This window comes from Podarcis melisellensis, assembly GCF_964234715.1.
Source record: "Podarcis melisellensis genome assembly, chromosome: 9".
Classification (NCBI taxonomy): domain Eukaryota; kingdom Metazoa; phylum Chordata; class Lepidosauria; order Squamata; family Lacertidae; genus Podarcis; species Podarcis melisellensis.
In genome coordinates, this window is record NC_138541.1 from 74,761,091 (window position 1) to 74,782,084 (window position 20,994).

Here is a 20,994-nt window from a genome sequence, read left to right on the forward strand (position 1 = left end):
TAAATTGAGCTGTTGGAAGAACAATATGCTTACTCTGTAAAAATGTTTTTTTTTAGTGGATATTCAACTGCTGTCCACTATAATGGCTCCCCCTAGTGAGTAGCAAAGGAGGCAGCTATTTTTATGAGTTCGAATTTTCCAAAATTCACCTCAGAACAGGTGTTGGGGGGGGCAGGAAACAGCTCCTCTGCAAAAGAATTTTGTCTCCCTGTCATTAAAATGTTTCCTAATAAAAATACCCCATTTGAAACAGCTGTGAACCAGTCCATGTCAGTTTATTACAGGATTTGGAAGCTAACCCTGTGGACTATTTTAGGGATTGTGTGGTTTCCTGGAGCCTTAATATCCAGATTTCATTCACTTTATTCCTATGTCTAGAATGTGGACAAATATTAGATAATGTTTCAGGGGGGATACTTGAAACAGACTGAAAAATTAAGAATCATTTTTGTCAATGAAATAATAAAAAAGACTTTTTGGATTATTTCTAGAAAAAAAATAAGTAGTAAAATAATATTTAAAAAGGAAAGGCAGTTAAAATTTCATTTTGAAAGCATTTTATCACTATTCATTTTAGACTGTAATAATATATTCAAAATGTTTGATAGAAGATCAGGTTCTTGTTTCATTGTGTCCAAACCACCGTTAAAAAAAAAAGCCTTCTGCAACTATGTGGTTTTTGCTATATTTAATTATCCACTAAGACAAGAGCCCAATAATATGTTGCCCTTCACAAACAAAAGTTCACAATGTAGCGCAAGATAGCACCTTTTCCTCTCTGGTTCGGGAATTTGACCAAAACAGCAACTACAAGTCCATATTATTATAGTGCTCTGGTCTAGTACAGAAACACTGTACACAGGTACACAGGTTAAGAACCTCTGAAATGTGACCGCTTAAGGATAAGATCTTTCTGGTAGCAACGCTAGAGCCTGCATAGCATATAGATTGCTCCTTAGGTTGTTTTGATGTTGCATAAATATGCCAATGTGTCCTTCATCCAGATTTAAAATTGTCCTAAACGTTTTGCTTCCTTTCAGGGGCTGGTGTGTTTTTTTTATCTTGCATGGAAGGAGAAAAAATCAGCTTTCTCTTTGATTGCATTGTTCATGGCATCTCTCCGATGAAAGGCCCTTTTGGTCTACGTCCAGTCCTGCCAGGTGAGTTTTGGATGTATAGCATAACTAGCACTTTTTTTCAGCTGGAACTCAGTTCCAGCACCTCCCAGGTAGGCGCCATTGCCATTATAAGAGAACAAGGGATAAATTTATAGTGAGTTCTGGCGCCTCTTTTTCTAGAAAAATAGCACTGTGCGTAACCATGTAACAAGGGAATTTAGCTTGTATAATATATTTCACTTTGATTGGAATAAGAAGTTCTGGATGCATAAAATGTTTGTCATCATTAAACCTCAAAATATAATTACATGTGCATTTTTCCTTTGATTGTCTAAATAAAAGGTATATATATAGTTGCATACGTAAAGGGACCCCTGACAGTTAAGTCCAGTTGCGAATGACTCTAGGGTTGTGGTGCTCATCTCGTTTTACTGGCCAAGAGAGCTAGTGTTTGTCTGCAGACAGTTTTCCCGGGTCATGTGGCTAGCATGACTAAGCTGCTTCTGGCGAAACCAGAGCAGCACATGGAAACACTGTATACCTTCCCGCCGGAGTGGTACCTGTTTATCTACCTGCACTTTTTGGTGTGCTTTTGAACTGCTAGGTTGGCAGGAGCTGGGACCGAGCAATGGGAGCTCACCCCATGGCGGGGATTTGAACCGCCGACCTTCTGACCGGCAAGCCCTAGGCTCTGTGGTTTAGACCACAGCGCCACCCGCGTCCCATATAGTTGCATAAATGTGTATAAATGTTAAAAAGCTAGAGGGGGACCCAACATTAATTTGAGATGTTGAGTTGAGTTGCATCACACTACTCTGAAAATTAACTTGTTAAACTTTGACATAATTGGAAGTTGCCAGGTAATTAATTTTGAAAGTAAAAATTTTCCTTGCTAGGCAACCATCAAGAACATTGCTATTAGTTCAGTTTGTTATATAGAACATCAAGAACATTGCTATATAGTTCAGCTGAATCATAAGATCATGGAATTGTAGAGTTGGAAGGGACTCAAGTGGCAACTGGTCTAATGCCCTGCAATGCAGGAATCTCAACTACAACAGATGACCATCCGTCCTCTGCTTATAAACCTCCAAGGAGAGTCCACTACATTCTAAAGAAGTCCATTCCACTGTCAAAAAGCTCTTACTGTCAGAAAGTTCTTCCCGATGTTTAGTTGGCATCTCCTTTCTTGTAATTTGAAACTATTGGTTCAAGTCCTATCCTCCAGAGCAGGAGAAAACAAGCTTGCTTCATCTTCCATGGGACGTACCCAACTCCCTCAACCATTCCTCATCAGTCTTGGTTTCCAGACCCTTGATTATCATGGTCACTCTCCTCTGCACATGTTCTAGCTTGTCAATATTCAATATCCAATTGTGATGCCCAGAACTGGACACAGGTGTGGTACTCCAGGTGTGGTCTGACCAAGGCATAGTAGAGTGGTGCTACACCCTGAGAACGGCTGACTGGCAGGCTAAACCAAGTGAGGGTAGCCAAAGGATCTTAAATCCTTGGTGAGTTAGGGACTTGCCCTGCATGTGAAGACAGGCTCTGGTGGATTGAGCAGAAGAGACCCACGGTGGGCCAGTGGTCATGAAGGCAGTTTCTACCCATGCTGTCAAGCGAAGTAAGGACAGATGGGGCTCAACCTGGGAAGGTAGCCCATCTAGGAGAGGCAAAACTGACCCTAAACCTCCACTGCCTTCTGGAATATCTTTGGGAGAAGAAAAGTCTCAGGAGTAAACCTAGACAAATCCAGAGTGGAGTCCCGAAGATGGTTGGATGGAGCCTTGTACACTCCTTCCAGCAACTCCTGCAGCCAAGCTGATGCCAAACATATTGCTCTGCTTTTCTTTGACCACCTAGTGAGGCCAAGGGGGGCGGCGTTGTTGTCTGGGCAGCTCAGGACCTCCAGACACACTGCCCATTCTTGCACCCTTTGGAGGTCACTTTGGTGCTGTTAACGCAAAGGTTAGACTTCACCCCTGGAGGCAGACTCCATTGTCTCTCGAGACCAATGGACGCCAACAACAACTGGTTGGTTAGAAGGAAACAATCATATTGTGTAGTTTGAAATACATGAATACATTATTAGCGCCCCAAATTTTTAGTCCAAGCATCATTAGTTCAGTTGTATCTCATAGAATGAGACAAACCTTGAAGAAACATGATTTACAGGCCAATTCTACAAGTGTTGGCTCAGCTGTAAATCCTAGTAGGCTCAACTGAGCTCACTTTCTGATAGGTGTGCATAGGATTTCAGCTGTTAAATATTTAGAACATTAACACTTACACTTCTAAGTGGTTCAAGAAATCACTGTGTGGTCTTCAACAACCTAGATTAAAATTTGTGCGTCCTACCAGATTAAATGAGGGCATGGATATCACTGAAAGGAAAGTAATATCTGACAAATGGTGAAAATAGCACTGATGTCTAGCCATTCAAATATCTTTTTACAAATGTATTAACTGTAATAATTACTGAAATTCCTGACTGGAAAATGGAAGAACAAGTATTGTCTGCCAAGAAGGAATTATGAATTTATCATTTTACAGTGGTACCTCGGGTTAAGAACTTAATTCGTTCTGGAGGTCCGTTCTTAACCTGAAACTGTTCTTAACCTGAGGTACCACTTTAGCTAATGGGGCCTCTGACTGCTGCCGCCGCACAATTTCTGTTCTCATTCTGAAGCAAAGTTCTTAACCCAAGGTACTATTTCTGGGTTAGCAGAGTCTGTAACCTGAAGCATCTGTAACCCGAGGTACCACTCCTGGAGGGAGTTATTAGCAGCTGATATTAAAAACCTCCCCTTCTGATGCTATATGTGAAGACTTTGGGAGGCAGGAAAGAACAGAACTCCGGTACCGGAACCCTCTTGATTATAAAGCAACAAAGTGCTCATGTTTAAGGTTCGCAAGCAGCTCCAGGTGCTCTGCTTAGACTATTAAAGTGGAAGTGTTGTTGTTTTTTACAGCTAAGTCTCAGTTGTGATTTGTCACTTTGGATTTGTTTTTTTAAGACCCCAGCATAAATCCTGCATGCACGGAAGAGAGAGTGGCCCATGAAGCTTTGCAGTTAGAGAAGCGACTCAGCCTTCTGTCCCATACAAGTTATCATGGGAGTGCAGGTAAGGACAAAGTACATCATCCTCCTGGGCATTTGATTCTGTTTTCTCAGGCCTCTGGCATAAGGGGTAGTGGCACATGGGCCACAAGGCCTCTCCAACTGACTCACCAACCACTTCTCCCGGGCCCCACACCCTCTGAGGCCCCTCGCCTTCTGCAGCCCTGGTTCCAATGCTGTACAGCCATTTCCCCCTGAGCAGCAGGACCAGATTGTGGGAGGCATGAAATTTCCACCGCCCCTGTTTGTGATGTCTCCCCGCCTGCTGCTGCTCCGCTGATTTGCAAGAACAAGTGGGAAAGGGGGGGCATAGGTGCCCACAGAGGAGGGGGTTGCTCTCTTCCCTCATGGGCAGGTCACCATGTTTCTGTGCTTTTTGAAAAAGAGAGGACTCTCCATGGGGTGTTTCTGTCTCTTTGATCTCACCCACTGCAGGCTTTCAAGCCCCTAGAAGCTGGCCAGGGAGTGAATGTGCCCTCAAGTGATGTCCCCTTACCTGATAAAGGGCTTTTCCACAGTTCCTCTTCCCTGCAGCTTTCCCCCATGGAAAGCACTCAATCAGAGCAAATGGCAATTTGGGTTTTCCCCAGGTTGCCATTTGTTCTGCTCACTTGCGAGAGTGGGTTTTACTTTGGAAAGGAGCAGCAGGGCAAGGGTGAAAGCCCTCGGACCTGTGTTTCCTAGGCATCACACAAGTGGAAGTGCGGATGAGCCCTTAAAAGGTAAAGGTAAAGGACCCCTGACAGTTATGTCCAGTCGCAGACAACTCTGGGGTTGTGGCGCTCATCTTGCTTTACAGGCCAAGGGAGCCGGCGTTTGTCCACAGACAGTTTTTCCGGGTCATGTGGCCAGCATGACTAAGCTGCTTCTGGCGCAACGGAACACTTAAACCAGAGCAGTGCAAGGAAAAGCCATTTACCTTCCCGCCGGAGCAGTATCTATTTATCTACTTGCACTGGTGTGCTTTTGAACTGCTAGGTTGGCAGGAGCTGGGACCAAGCAATGGGAGCTCACCCTGTTGCGGGGATTCGAACCGCCGACCTTCTGATCTGCAAGCCCAAGAGGCTCAGTGCTTTAAACCACAGCACCACCTGTGGACGAGCCCTTAGACTCCTCAAAATAGCTAAAGCTAAAGTCACATCTAGGCCATGGCTTTAGACTAGAGAGATGATGAGATGAAATTTGTCATTGGGTATCTTTGCCGTTCATCATTCTCCTGTAGCAGTTGTGGGGTACCTCTGGCCTAGTGGCCTAATTAGGTTTGGCATGAATCATAATTTGGTCCACACCTGATGGTCACATAATTTGGTCACATATGATGTTGGGGTGGGGCAGGTAGAGACAGGGCTTCAAAGGGACAACTGCGAGCTTCTGGCGGTTCCTTTGCACGTGGGGCTCCTTGTCAATGTCAATCAGCTGGATGATGCTGACAGGGTGCCTTTCTGGAATTGGCTGCACTAGGAAGTTTCCCACTGGAAAATCCCTAATGCAGCCAAGGGACTTGGTTTCTCTAAATGGAGTGTTACTCCCCTCACAGATGTAGTGGTCTAGAACTCCCTGAACTGTCAAAGTCAGAAGTATGGCTGATACCCCAGCTATCATCTTTATAGTGCAGCCATTTCCACTTGAATCATCAATCTCCTTTCTTTCACCCTAGGTGATGACAGAAGCTTATCAAGTTCATCTTCGGACACAAGCCATTCTGATGCTAGCATTGGGAGCAGATTGACTATTTGGGCAGACCAGTCTTCAGCCAGTACTTCTCAAGAAAGTCATGGATTGCCTGCCGCAAAGGGAATTCACCTTGGGGAGGAGAAGGCCCATTCAGAAGGTGTTCGCAGCATCACCAAACCACCTCCTAAGCTGCTTCGATCCAGACAGCTGCAGGAAATAGGCCGCCAAAGTTCTTCTGATAGTGGGATAGCTACAGGGAGTCATTCTTCTTACTCAGGAAGTTTTTCCTCATATGCTGGGAGCCTGGACATTTGCCGTGGTGATGAATTTGGATCATTGTTGAGTCTGCCGCTGAACCTCCCTTCAGACCAGAATATATGCACTTGTCCACCAGGTGATCACCTGAGGAGCCCTGGCCTTGAGTACCAGGTTCCCAGTTCCCTTAGACACGCCTATGACACACCCAGGAGTTTGCTACAGGTAGCTGCTAAAGACACACAAAGTTCAAGTTCAGATTCCTCATTATCCAAGGGTGAATCGTCTCAAGAAATTAGTGACCTCAAACTGCCATTGCCACATCTGGAAACACAAGCTTCTCCTGAGCACAGAGGGGAAGGGGGCATTCAAGCAGCTCTCCCCCAGGAACATGCCAAAGACTCATCGCTTGAGGCAAGCACAGATTTTGTTTCAAGGTGGTCACATATAAGACAGCAAGCACAATTGTTAGATTCTAGAAGTACTGATGTGGCAACATTCATTGGGGTCTCCAGCAGCCCATGTGAACTGTGTAGCTCTCCTTCTGGGACAACTCGAGCTTTCTTTTCACCTTGCCCGGTCTGTGGAGGGCTAAAGGTAAATCATTGTTCTGAACACAATCTGGTCTTGTTTGTAGAACTGTGTGCATTTTATGGGCGGATAAATGCTACTATATGGTAGCCAATGGTAGCTGAAATCAGTTACCGCCAGGAAAACATTAACAACAACAGGTAAATGTTATTTTATTCATTACACTTATATCCAACCTTTTGTTCCATTGAATTCAAGGTGAGGTTACTTGGTGATTTCCCATGCAGACATTGACCAGCCCAGGTTTGCTGAGCTTTAGCCTTCATACCTTGTCCCAGGACTATGTGGAGCCTCTAAGATGGTTGGAGGGCACCTTGTACGCCTCCTTCCAGCAACTCCTGCAGCCAGGCTGGGGCCAGATGAATTGCTCTGCTTGCCTTTGGTCTTGTCATCTCAGCAGTCATACACACTGCCTGGGCTTGTGCCCCGGAGAGGTCACTTTAGTGCTGCTAACACAGTTGCTTGGCTTCACCCCTGGAGGTGCGCTCCACTGTCTATTGAGACAGACAAGTGCCAATGATTCTTTTACCATTTTGGAGGGCCAAATGTTCCTGAAGACAACTACTAAGTTTGTAGGAGAAATCAGTTTGTTCCATCAGAAATAACTGAACATTTGTTTAGACTTTTATTAAAATAAATTGTGTTGGGCCATTCTGAGGATATGGTTCCTGCCAGCCAGCTCGTAATTCAACTGAAGATTGCCCCTAGTCCAGAAGTGGGAACCTTTTCTCTATAAAGGGTCAATGGCACTGGCAGAGGAAGAGGAGTGCAGGGGGAGTGCACCGCCCCTGGCAGCACGATCCCAGTGGGGTGCCATCGCAGTTGCCCCCAACACCCGCTCTGGGCACAATGCCCCCAGGACACACACCATGCCCCTGTGGGCAGTGCGCCATGCCCCTGGGATGCGTGCCAGCCACACCCCCGCCTGCTCTCCGCCCCCCCTGGTGCCAGAGCATGAAGCTCCGCCACTGGCCAGTGGTGCAATAGGTCGGTGCGTCTCGCTGTTAACCAGAAGGTTGGTGGTTTGAGCCAACCCAGCGACAGCTGTGGGCAGGATTCATGCATTTCATGGGTCCCTTGGGGGTTCCTTCCAACTCTGGTGCTATGATTCTATTACCCTTTGTAAAAGCCAGTCAAGGGCTATAACTGATGGTGGGCTAAACCAGAGCCAAAAACGAGCGGTATTTGCAGCATTTTATAGCTTGCTCGCTCTCTGTGCCACCCTGACTTTGAAATTGGGCCGGGCGTTGCATGCTGCCTGGGAGCCATCTGGCCCTCAGCCCAAGGCATTAGTGTTATTGTACCACTTGCTATATCTAGATGTTCAAGTGGAAAGTTTCATCCTTTTAAACAAAAGTGATCAAGTTCTTTGTCTCTGCAAAATCTTTAGGTGAGCAGCTCCACAATATAATCAATATTGCGCTGGCATTTTAGCTCCTTGAGAATATGGTTGGTTGAATGTAGCCTGAAAATTCATGCTACTTTTGCTAGTGAAAAGTTTATTGCAACAGGTTGGGGGAGCATGAACAAAGTTGGGCCAAGTACACTATAAAGTCTTGAGTAAACATCATGGGTCATTCATATATATAATTCAGAGTCTAGTTACTGTGATGGTTAAGAATATATGAAGTACCATAACTGAAGAACTTTAAATATAATGATCTTACTCAGCTGTCACAGTCTTGCTTGTGTCATTTCCCCCTGCTGTTCCTGGCGACTTCTTGACTGACTGACTGCTTCCAAAGGCCTCCAGACAGAGACCATTGAGAAGGGGGAAGTTTGGGATGCCACTGTAATTTTAGCTTTTCTAATAATAGGGCATTGGTGCAAAAAGTGTTAGGCAAATTGACCAGTTCTCTTTCAGAATTTGTCAAGGCCTGAGATGGGCAAACGGGAGGACTAGTATCTCTGAAAATGTGCCACGTTAGAAATTAAGTGCTTACCGTGATTTCTAAATCAGCACGTGTTCAGAATACCCGTTGTTAAGGAAAAGCAATAGGAGAGCTGTTGTATCATGCCTGGCTTGTAAACCACACTGGAATTTCTGAATGGTCACTGAATGATGACAGAATGCTAGACAGATGAACCTTCATTGCTGGGATGCCACAATTATTTTCCTGTTCTTATGAGGATTTGGTCCTACTCTTTGGCTTCAAGTCATTTGTCCCTCATATCTGCTGTGTGGTGGCTGCTTTATGTTTCTCAGCGATGAGGGAGCAGGCATGCAACAGAGGCTTACTTCTTTATTGCTGCACATATTCCAGGGCTGAGACAATACAGAAATATATACTAGGCTTGCTTTTTCTCCATTTAGCAGTTGGGCCTACTTGCAGTGCACTGGTCTGCATGTAACCATAAACCAAGAACTTCAGTGGTGTCCTGAACTTTCCAGCAGCAGGGGTTAGTGGCTAGTGGGATTGATTTATTCATTACATTTCTATATCGCATGATAACAACTTTCTTGGGCAGCTTGCAATGTCAATAAACTATTAAAATGCATCGGCCACTTACAAAAGAATAAAACATCAGGCTTCAACAGAATTAAAAGATTTAAGATTAATTTAAAGAAATTAAAAAGGTTTGTGCCTGCCACAAAAAAACTCTAAAGTAGGTGCCAAGTGAGGCTCTCTGGGGACAGCACTCCACAGCCAAGGTGCCAGTGCCAAAGAGGACCTCTCTCTACTAGCCCCTTGTTAAAAAATATTGTAGTTTAATGTTGAATGAACAGCTTACTGGTGCATGCTGATCAATAATGCCTGATTTGCTCCTCCTCTGCCCCTGCTTTTGCTGCATTGAGGAGAAGACAAACCAGATTCTTTCTTCACATTATATGGAAACCCACCCCTTGCCTTTTCCACATTTGTGGAAGCCAGGGCAATTCTTCCTGGAGCTCAGCTGAAGCTGGCTGACCATGGTAAGTCCCCCAATGGGGTTGTTCTGGGGGTGTAGCAATGCTGGGGTAGGACAGGACAGGGGCAGACTTGCACCTGTTCCAAACGCCTTTCAGCTCAGCCATGTGACCTGGCAACCCAGTTGAACTTACACCAGCAAAAATGATAATGTAAGTCAAAGCCTTCTTTTAAAGTCTTGTTTTCCCTCTGCCAGGCTCAGGACAGCTCAGCCAGCACTAGCCCCAGTGCTGGACAGAGTTTGGGAAAGGAGTGACTTATGCCTGCTTAACTCAAGGCAGTGTTAAGTTCTGCTGGATTCCTATAGTTAGGATTGATCTGGTGTTTTTTTTATTTAATAGTGATTATCTTCTAGTTCGTATGGAGGCCAATTTCAGCATAAAGTGTTCATCTGTTGCATATATATAATCATTTACATATGCATAAAGGATTAATCATTCCAAATGTACTTTTAAAATTATTCACAAACAAGATTGAGAGCTGGACTGACAGGATTTGAGCTCATGTAAACAAGGTGAATTTCTTATGCAGTTCCTTGGAACTTTTATCAACACGATTAACATGGTTGAAAATAGTTTTGAGAACAGTTTATCAGGTGAAAATTTTCAGTGTTAAGTTTGCAAGAAACTCATTCATGATAATGCATCTGTTTTACTCTCTTTCTGTGTTTTGTTTAAAAAGGAAACGTCCATTTTATCATCTGGAATTTTACCAGCCAGCCCAGGTAAGAGGCAATGAGATTTTTGCTAGATGTTGACACCTGTTGATTTCAGTACTCAGGGAAGTGAAATTACAAGTTAAGGTCCCAATCCACAAGACTGCAATATTTATTCTTGGACTTTAAAGAAGACAAAAAGAAAAACAAGTCTTAAGCTTAAGGAGAGCAAAGTATTAATAAATTCACTCTGTATCAAAAAGAATTGTAAGCTCAGGTGTGCCATCTCTCACAGTGTGCTGATTTTACAGCTACCTATATTTACCTGGTCTTTGAGCCCTAATCCTCTTTCTTTGTGGGTTGGGCAAGTCTGTACATGCACACAAAACAAAAGCCCCCTCAACGTCCCTCCCGTTCTTTCCTTCCCATCCCCACCCCTATAACTTTGCTTCATATCGGGTATATTTTCCTTACAAGTCATGTGTGCAAACAGATCCTGCTTCCACAGGCTTCGGCATTCATTTCAGTAGAGGAGGCAGCATGGTACATGCAAACAGCCTCCTCCATAGAAGCCAACCAACAAGTTTTTGTGGGTGTGGATCTCTGTGTGCCCACATTTCCCACTAGTTGAAGGTTCTAGTTTGTCTTCAAAGTCAGCAAGGTCCAAGACAGAGAGCATTACAATAGTCAGACAGACATAGCAAAATCCCCTCAACTACCTTCAATAAGCATTCCTAGTTACTCTACCTCCAAAGATGAGGAAGTAACAGCCCTGTCAGTTGCAGCCAAACCAACCTCTGCCTCCTGGGCCAAATCACCTTTGTCTTCTCTGGCATGAGCTTCTGCCATGCAGGACTTGGAAGTAAATATGAGGATTGAAAACCAATACACATCTGAGGGCATTAGTCTTCTTGACCCAAGCTGACCTATTTTTCCAGAAGTTACTTAAGAACCAAATCAATCAATTTTTTATTTCTTGGAAAAATAGGTTTCAAATAATCTTTTGACTTTATGTTCATTTCTATATGTAATCTGTTCTTACAAATTAATAATGATTATTATCACATAACGATGTGCATCTAGGTGCAAGGCCAAGTAAAATAATTCCTGTTGGCATTATTTTACTTGGTTGGAGATGGCTGTTCCATTTCTGTTGTCACGCAAGTGGGAATGCATATCTCATTTTGTTGTCCTTGGCTACTAGTCATGTGAAGTTGTTATATTGTGGTCAGTTATGTTGTATTTTTAGTGTTAATGATATCTAATGGATATCAGAAAGGCTGCAATAGGAAATAGAAAAATGTTTTAACTGATTCCCTTCATCAGCTGAATTAGCTTTAGGAAGCATTTGCTGAGTTTTTGTTCAAAGCAAAGTCAATAGAATAATGACTTTATCTCTCAGTGACTCCAAAGGTGGGGGGAATAGTAGTAGGAAGAAGAAAGAGGGAATTGATTTATCCATTACTGCCCCACTGCCATGAATATCTCTACAAAGCAATTTATTTTGAGCAACTGGGCACAATAGAGCCATAAATGTAGCTAACGATTTTTAGTATTAAGTTGGAGATGTTTTTAAAACAGGTGGTGCTTCTATGATAGTGCTTTGGTCCCTGAAAGCAAACGAAGGACAACCTTTACAAGTAGATAGCCATAGTATTTGGAGAGGCAATTTCCTCAAACAAACCTAGGTCAAAGAGGCAAGTACTCAGTATTTTTGATGAGATAGATGCTTTATTTTTCTATTCAGATAGGAAAGGTTGTCTGTGTGGAAAGTCACAGGCAGTGATTTTGGCATTTAAACTGCAAGTTGGAAGTTGTGAAGAACTTCATCACAGGAATGCTGGTTTTGGTAGGATCCCCATGGTCAAAGCAATGTTTGCTGTAGTTCTTGGTCCTTGGAGTTCCTGTGATGATGTTTGAATTATTTAAGAAAATGAAGTTGAATGAGGAGTAAGCTCCATGAAAGATAAGAAAATCCTGTTTACAGATGATCTTCTGGAGTCCATTTTTATGTCCATCTTATGTGGTACCGATCCTGAAGTGCAGATTGCACCATATGGGGAAGCAACTGTTCCCTTGCAGAAATTGTAAAAAGTACTATGACAAACTTTTTTCTCTAGTTGGATAGGTTTAATTGTTTTGATTTTCCAGGTGTCCCCTCACATAAAATTGAGGTGAACTAGTCCTTCTGTGGAGCTGTACCATTTTTTAACCAGATGTGTCTGCTATTACTGTCATTCAGTTAGGCAGACTGTCTTAAAAGACTCTGGGAAGGTTGCAAGCATCACAGCACTCCCAACCCCGATGCATCATGAGCGATTAGCGCACGGTGCAAACTCTTTAAACAGTGGTAGTATTTATTCCCTTCGGAGTGTTCTTAGAAGCATGTAATGCTTCCTAGATAATCTCCATATTTCTTGACTGAGCCACATTTTTTAATTCTTTGCGAGGAAACTTAAAGAATTGTGCGTTATGATTACTGTCCATATTGTTGTTTAAAATTGGATCAACAATGTATAGATTTCTGTATGCTCTAGGTCCTAAAGGAAGCTATGAATTTATGATGCCACCTACAGAGTCTGGAGCGCCACCTGATCCTGAAGAAGCTGGTGAGTAAACTGACTTGCAGCAGAGTACACGGTCTGGTGGTGATTTCATATGAATAGGCAGACAGATCCAGTTCAATGGGTGGCGAGGGAACACTCCAAATGACACAAGGCGTTGGGCAAACCCTTAATGGGGGATATGCAGAAACTCAGTTCCAGCACCTCTCAGGTGTATGCCGTTGCAATTATAAGAGAACAAGGGAGGTGTTCATGGTGAGTTCTGGCACCTCTTTTTCTAGAAAATAGCACTGGGGATATGATTAGGGCCCAAGCAAGCACTTGCTGGAGGAACAACGTGAGCTACTTCCTAAATGAAAAAGCCATGAACATATAGGGAGGGTTCCCTGGAGTATTAGAAAGCATACTTCACCCCAAGAGAGTTTTGTTTTCCATAGAATACCCAACTTTAATCAGACCTTTGCCTCGCCTAGTCCTCTTTTCCTCACTTCTAAGCAAGATATTCTTTGTGGAGAATCTGTAGAAATTCTTTTATTCGTAAGTTATTCCACTGCCCTTTACTGGGTAATTCCCCCCCCCCAATGCAAATACAAGCTTCAGAGGAAGGAATGTCCCTCAGAACCAAAAGAGGGGAGGAAAGGGTTATATTCTCCACCCCCAGCTGCTGCAATCCTGATCATTATCATTGCCCCCCCATTCAGTTGATGCTATGTGCATTTTTTTAAACTTCCACTGTAAATGCAAATATGTACTTTAACATCATGTCTAGTTTGATCCTCAGCACTTGCAGAGCAAGGGCACTTTCAGAATGCAGTCTTACCCTCTCATTGTAATACAACCAACAGCTGTATGCACTCTGGGCGTGCATGGAACTCATGTATGCTTGGGTTGGCACATTCATTTTCAGCCATATCACAAAGGAGAATATATTTCCTCTGTTGAAATGAACGGGGTGGGGTCTTTTAGGCAGGAGAACTCCATGAGCCCATGAATTCAAATATTTCCCTTCTTGTCTTACACCCAAGTTGATGTCTTTTTACTTCTTCAGGGGGCTTAAGTTAATGTATCTTTTAAAAGCATGTTCCTTCTCATGGCAGGGGCAGTTGGTTATTCAGCAGACCTACCGATGGCTGATCGGCTGCATGGTGAAATGGCAACCTATGTTAATATTCCTACCAGCCCCACATCAAAGAAACAGCTTCATTACATGGAGTTGGAACTTCAAGAACCTAGCACAAGCATAAGAGGTAAATATCTTTGAAAGCAACTGAAGCATGTTTCTGCTGTTTTTGCATAACATTTTAGGCTGTTCCAGGGACCAAAGGGGGCTTTTGCAAAGCTACACTGTGGCATGGTCACCTTTTACAGATGCACCAATCACCACTGGTTATTGGGTACTTGTTATCTCCAATGCACTACTGCTACATGCTTTATTTTTCCTCTTTGATTTCAAGTAATACACAATCTCCAACTATTTATTTGCTGATCTGTCATGAATTTCTTCACCGCTTTTGATGTGTGACAGGGGGGTTAAGTCCTGCTGCAATATCCCAGTACTGCCAGGATACCTCTTTTCCAGCTCTGGAATAACTCTCTTTCATAGAACCTCATTATATTGTGGCGAGCGCATCATTCCTTCTATAGGCTGCAGGCTTCTGACACCATAATGATCAACTGACTTTTCGTGTTTGTTTTGAGTACAGGATTACGAGTAAGGTAGAAAACATGCTTTGTTTCAATTGATTTGCACAAGGGTGTAGAGCTGTCTGTCAGCAGTGGGTAGGTGCTTGTAATGGTTCTAGGGGTTGCTCGTGCGTAAATTGTCGCCACTCCTGGCTAGCAGTGGTGTAGCGTGGGGGGTGCAGGGGGGCCCCGCCGCACCGGGCGCAACATCTGGGGGTTAGGGTTAGGGGGCGCAAATCCACAGGTTACGGGGCGCAAATCCACGGGTTAGGGGGTGCAAATTACTTGCCTTGCCCCGGGTGCTGACAACCCACGCTACGCCACTGCTGGCTAGGTTACCTGGGTGAACCCTTTCTGTCTGGACAGCCCTTCACTTCGTGGCTGTTTCAGTCGCTGGCAGAATCCGTCAGTGGGCGTTTCTTGAACTTCTTCCAGCAAAGAAGTTCTTTGACGCCTAGTCTCCTCCTACTCTCCCTGCGCGGAAGTCTTCTGCGCAGGGAGGATGTGGGCAGCGGAGGACCCATGCTCTCCCCGCTGGTCTCTGCCGAGGAGTCCTGGAGCCCCCTCGCCGATTCCCCCTTCTGCCCCCCTTCTCCACTGGTGCTACGCTGATTTCCTTCCCCAGCAGATGGGCTACCTCTCTCCCTACTGGGACCCTCTCCGGCATCCCTCTGGAGCCTTCCCTCCACCTCTGGCTCTGATGGCAGTCCCCTGACAGTGCTCTTGGAAGCCATACTACCCTGGCACAAAGTATTTAGAGAGAATAGCACAGAACTCTTAAGAAGCTCACTGGAGAGTAGCTGAAGTGTTCCCCCTAAGGAGATATTGGAGAAGTAATTAGGCAAGTAGGAAGATAACCATTTGAGGACAGAATCACAGTGATCAAGGGAAATGAGGGGGTGATCAACTGTTGGCTCTTCTAAATTATCTGTTCATGGAGCATCCTGATTTGGTTGCACAAAACTTACACCCTAAGACCTGCGGATATAGGGAGGTATACAAATTTAATTAATAGTAGTAGTAGTAGTATAATATATGATACGATATCTTCTTTAAATTCATTATTTGCTTGTGCAGAAGTTATGTATCTTCCCATCAGTCAACCATTATCCCACACTTTTTAATGCATTTCCCTGCTACTTTGCTATATGCAAAATAATGTTTTTTTAAAAAGTGTATTTGTTGGGCCCAGAACAACACAGCACTTTAATTGAGCAAACCTACATTTCTGATATGCAATGAAATCCCTCCTACAGAATAGTGACATTCTGGATGTGACCCATATCTAAGGGAGCAAAAATGTTGAGGGAACTGAGAACTGAGGACTGAGTAGAGGCCAAGAGATTTGATATGTTTGAATACCATTGGGAAGGAGAGGAGTTTGATAGTGTGCTTTATTTTACTTTTCATTTTAGTTTTTTTCCTGTTTGGTATGTTGTTTTCTATTATTATTTTTAGTTTAATTGGAATTTTATGGTATATATTAGCTTGAAAACCTTTAATAAAATTAATTTAAAAATGATAATGTGGAAAAGAGCACGGTTGATGGCAGCTGGAAGCCAGGAAAACACAGGTCAGGATTATAGGGTGGTCAGCTCATCACATGTGGCAGAGAAGAAGGAAGAAAGGTTGGAAGGAAGTAACTGAAGAGAGGAAGGAAAAGCTTGCAAAAATTTATCATTTGCCCGATAATAAATGTTGGAAATGCAAAGAAAATGAAGGTACATTCTTTCACCTTTGGTGGATGTGCCCAAGGATTAAGGCTTTCTGTGAGATGATCTATAATGAAATGAAAAAGGTATTTAAATATGCCTTCCTGAAGAAGCCAGAGGCCTTTCTCCTGGGCGTGGTCGGCCAATTGGTGCCAAAGAAGGATAGAACTTTCTTTATGTATGCCACAACAGCAGCAAGAATACTTATTGCAAAGTATTGGAAGACACAGGATCTACCCACTCTGGAAGAATGGCAGATGAAGGTGATGGACTACATGGGATTGGCAGAAATGACTGGCAGAATCCGAGACCAGGGAGAAGAGTCGGCGGAAGAAGATTGGAAGAAATTTAAAGACTATTTATAGAAACATTGTAAAATTAATGAATGTTAGAATGATGTTGGATAGAAATTAAGTGGCTTCCAGCTGTAATGCTTTAAGAGAATATGAAAAAAAAAGGTTTAGAAATAGGTAAAAATTCATTGGTAAGGATTTGCTGAACTAACAATCTGAATTGGAGTACAAAAAAGGGAGGTATGAGGAGGTCCGGGAAATAAATTAATGGAAAATAAGTAATGGAAATTCTGTGTGTTTTTAAATATTTTTATTTTTGTATTTTTGTTATTTTTTCTTTTTATTTTCATTGTATTATTATTGAAAATTTTAATAAATATTCTATTAAAAAAAATGAAGAGAGGAAGGAAAAAGCTCTGGTGGATTCAATTTTGGTATTTAAAAAGTGCATTCCTAAAGTAGGGTTCTGCAGCTGCATATCTTCAGAACCTTTTACAACTCCTTCGCTAGGGAGGAAGCAGCGGTTGCTGATACTCATTAGGGCTGGCAGCGTGGAAGACAAAGAGACCAACAGAACCAATGGCTGGCAGTCCAAACCAGTTCCAGCTTTTTCTTGATCCCTACAGGGGCAATGCTGAGATTAAGGAGAAGGAAAGTGACAAGTAGTGATACTTCCTGGACTGGTTGGTAGTGCACAAGCAAACAGGCAGCAGCTGATTGTGGGGCAGTGCCCCATCTACCCTAGCAAACTAGTGTCCAGCGGGACGAGATGCTGTCCGTCTTCCCATTGGGTACAGAGCAGCCCCTCTGGGTCTGCTTCGTGAGAAGGACAAGCATCTTCCCAGCAGGAAAACGATGTGGAAGGAAAGATGGTCCTGAGCAGGAGCACTACTAATGGGGAAGTTGTGGGATTTGAAACACAGAGCAGTCAAGTACAACATCCCTAGAATGGACATACAAAGGGGATGTCTGGACCAGCCAGATGGAATTTCCTGTTTCCTCCTAGGCTGGGACAGACTTCCACTACATGTGACCAGAGGTGGGCGTGGCCTCACCTGTGCAGGAACAAAAGCATAGGGCTGGCCGCTATCTCTCTCTCTCTCTGACTACATTCGTCAAAGAAGCAGCATCTGCTTTTAGCCTAAGATGCTCTCTTGGCTTCCAGTCAAGAGAGGACAAAGGGACTATCTCTTTATGGGATAGATTCCAGGTATATTACTTTTGTAACTTAAGTCTGCCTTCTGGGATCCATCTGTGAACAGAATGTGAGTGAGTAAACTCTTTTTATACTTTTATAGAAGACTGTAATGTGTCTATTTCTTTTATGAGGGACTAAAGGGGAAATTACCAGGTAACTTATTTTAGAGGCTTTAGCGAGCCTGAGCAAACGCATCTGCTGTGCAAGTTTAAAAAGGGGAATGTTACTCTGCTAAATTGTAGAACTTGTTAACACAGGTTGGAAAGGATATAATCAAGTAATATATCCTCTCCTGCATCCCTGATCATTCGCACAGAAGTGCTGATAGCACTGCAACATTATGTTGTAGGTTCCACTTGTTTGTTTGGATTCTGAGCTACAAGAGCTTAACTGTTTCTTGATGCTATGTTTTCCAGTAACAAAGATTATAGCTTTTAAGTTCTGGTGTGGGTATTATTATTTGTGCTGTGTATGACATCAAACTGAGTATTATTGTATTCTTACCTAATTATCTTAGATGAAAGTACATGAAGATGTTATAACCATGTTATTGTTTTTCTGCCATAGGGAGTGGATCAACTAAATATGCCCAGATTGACATCACAGCGACAGAGACTGCTCATAAAGTAGGGACACAACATGCTCAGTTCAGAGAAGAGCGTCTGCAAGAGCTGGAACAGAAGAAGAAAGGCTCTTCATAGCTGCCCCTAACATAGTACTTGTAAATGTTTCATGAGTTTATTAATTTAACTAAACGCTGCCATCGTTTTCAGATTTGTACCAGATTCATTCCAATCTATTCATTTCCAATTGGAAAACTGGTAGCATGGGGTGTGTGGGTTTGTGTGTAAAGACATTGGTTGTAAACATGTATGACAGATCATTTACGTTGTAATTTTTTTACTATCTTGACAAATCAGGTATCAAATACAAATGATTTTCAAACTGTGGCATTTAATTTAAAGACATTTGAATGTGTTGTGTGTTAACAAGGATGTACATGTAGCTAAGTATACATTAAATATTGGTCTATACAGCATGCGTATTGACAAGAATGCTGTGTTTTGTTAAGAGTTAAGGTAGCTTTTCATGCTGTTTTTCAAAAGTCAAAGACAGATTTCTCATAAGAATCACTGTTGGAGAACAGATACAGCTTTAAATTTCCAGCCTCTATATTTCTGCTTTTTGGCAACTCTTGAGTTGTATAGGAAACGTAATTATTAATTATAATGAAGAAATAAGATATTACCAAACAGTTTCTCTTTAATAGTTGCAGCAGCAACACTATTGCCAGTGCAGGCAAAGCCTAATCGTATGGCAAGTGAAGCTTTGCTCCACTTCCCAGGAAAAGATACACAGGAAAATAGGCTCACACACCTACTTGCTACTTGCCTGACCAAAGGCAGCTGCCACTCTACTGTCCCACTTTGTCTTTGCAGCATCGTAAGGGACAACAGCAAGCCCACATTCTGGCCTTTGAGCTGGTGCCTCAATGCTGTAGCTCACTAGCTCAGTTCTTAAACAAAATCATAATGGTAGAGGTAATGCTGAACAGCAAAGCAACAGCCAATCGCACCTTGAATAAACCAAGTTGCTGTCTGTAATTCACAGTAGAAATTGCAGAATTAAGGCACACCAGCTATGCTGAACATTATGGTTAGTCTTCAGTGGCAACCATGTGCTGATGGAAGGAGTCTCTCAGAGGAATGGACCAGGGGTGGGACCAGTGGCAGATCTCCAAAAATGCCACCCTGGACTCTCTTGGGAGATAAATAATTTGATAAATAAAAATTGCCTCCCTCCCCATTCTGCTGGTGGATTCCTATTATCTGTGGATACACCACCTTTCTTCTTTTTTTGGCTTGTTTAGTTGGACTTTTGAAAAACAACATTTATGGCAACCTCATCTCTTGATAAAATAGGTATGCTGTCAATGACTTCCTCTGGGGTTTTTGGGGTTTTTTACAAGTAACTTTTCTACTAAAGCAACACCCTGACTTTCTTTTTTTTATTAGATGTAACTAGTGACTCTGGATTCAGCGGTACAATGTAGAATGAACTGGTATCTCTGCCATCTTCCCCTCCGTCAAATCCAATTTATTATTTACTCTACTGAAACAGGTTAATATATTATTCCTGTCCACATTTCATGACTGTGCCACTTTCTTTGTTTATCTCACTTTGTTTATTTCATGTAGTTTAGCGTTTGGTTCAACATCCTAAGAAACTGTCACATGATTTTATAGAATATTGTAAGGGATAGTTTATGCAGAATCCATGGCCCCTTTTGAAAATAGAGATTTGCATTTTGATTTCCCAAGTTTGCTTCAAAAGCTGGCTGAAACAAAAACGCTCACAGGGGTGCTTGATCATGACCTTTGGGTCAACAGTGTGGCTTCCTGTGTTGTTTCCAGAACCTGCTTTTGCGCAAATCCATCTTCACCTAGGTGGACATTTCTTGCCTTCAGTTTCTGTGGGCACAAATGAAGTAAGTGTGTCTATCCTTTGTTTTCATTTCATTTCATTTCAGTGTTTTAATTTGTCCCATTTGCTGATTGAGATCATGTCTTACATGTATTTTCCCACTTAATACAACTTTTCCACTGAATACTTAAAATATGGAGGTGCTCTCAAGCAAAGAAGTTGCTATTTTATGAAAAGTGGCACTAATACTACTGACACAATTCAGATATTAGTACATTGTACTCTGGGCTTTAGCAACTATAACAGTATTCCATAAACAGTATACTTATTTACTCTTGCAAATAAGTAGTCAAAAGAATATTTACCCGAATTCATAACATTTATTGCAAATATAGCTGCAGATACTTAGAGAACAGTGTTCAATCTATTGGAAAGTCAGTAATGTCACTGTACTTTGTATTGAAGGATTGGTACAACTGAGCCTTTAATTCTATAAATGTTTTTATATTCAACTGTAGTCTAATACAATTTACTATTTATAATTTACTGCTGTGTCTTTTTGTATCAAACTGCTATTATTCAAAGTTGTTTCTGGCAATGCAGGGGTTTAAAAGAGAAAGTTAAACAATCTCATAATATTCAAATAATACCCCCTTCTAAGAATTGTCCACTTGAGCACATCACTATTTTTTGCCTCCAATTGTGCCTGTCAGATGAGAACTCCCATGATAGCTACTGAATAGGCAGAATGAGCTATGCTTCATTTTACACAGCATACTATAATGTGAAAGAAC

The 20,994-nt window shown here is 42.6% G+C and overlaps 1 protein-coding gene across 2 annotated transcripts in view; it reads left to right on the forward strand.

The window, feature by feature from the left end:
- The window catches only part of DOK7 (docking protein 7), a 31,004-nt gene extending 10,258 nt beyond the window's left edge, over nt 1-20,746 (forward strand). Inside the window, exons 5-11 of one of the 2 annotated variants that reach the window (XM_081925623.1) lie at nt 1,041-1,160; nt 4,139-4,246; nt 5,900-6,768; nt 10,353-10,395; nt 12,864-12,935; nt 13,988-14,137; nt 18,344-20,746. In XM_081925623.1, the coding sequence (XP_081781749.1) occupies nt 1,041-1,160; nt 4,139-4,246; nt 5,900-6,768; nt 10,353-10,395; nt 12,864-12,935; nt 13,988-14,137; nt 18,344-18,477 (1,496 nt within the window). In that variant the 3' untranslated portion in view covers nt 18,478-20,746. Of the gene's footprint in view, nt 1-1,040; nt 1,161-4,138; nt 4,247-5,899; nt 6,769-10,352; nt 10,396-12,863; nt 12,936-13,987; nt 14,138-18,293 lie in introns of both variants that reach the window. The other variant, XM_081925624.1, reaches the window with a different exon arrangement.
- Nucleotides 20,747-20,994: the final 248 nt, after the last annotated feature.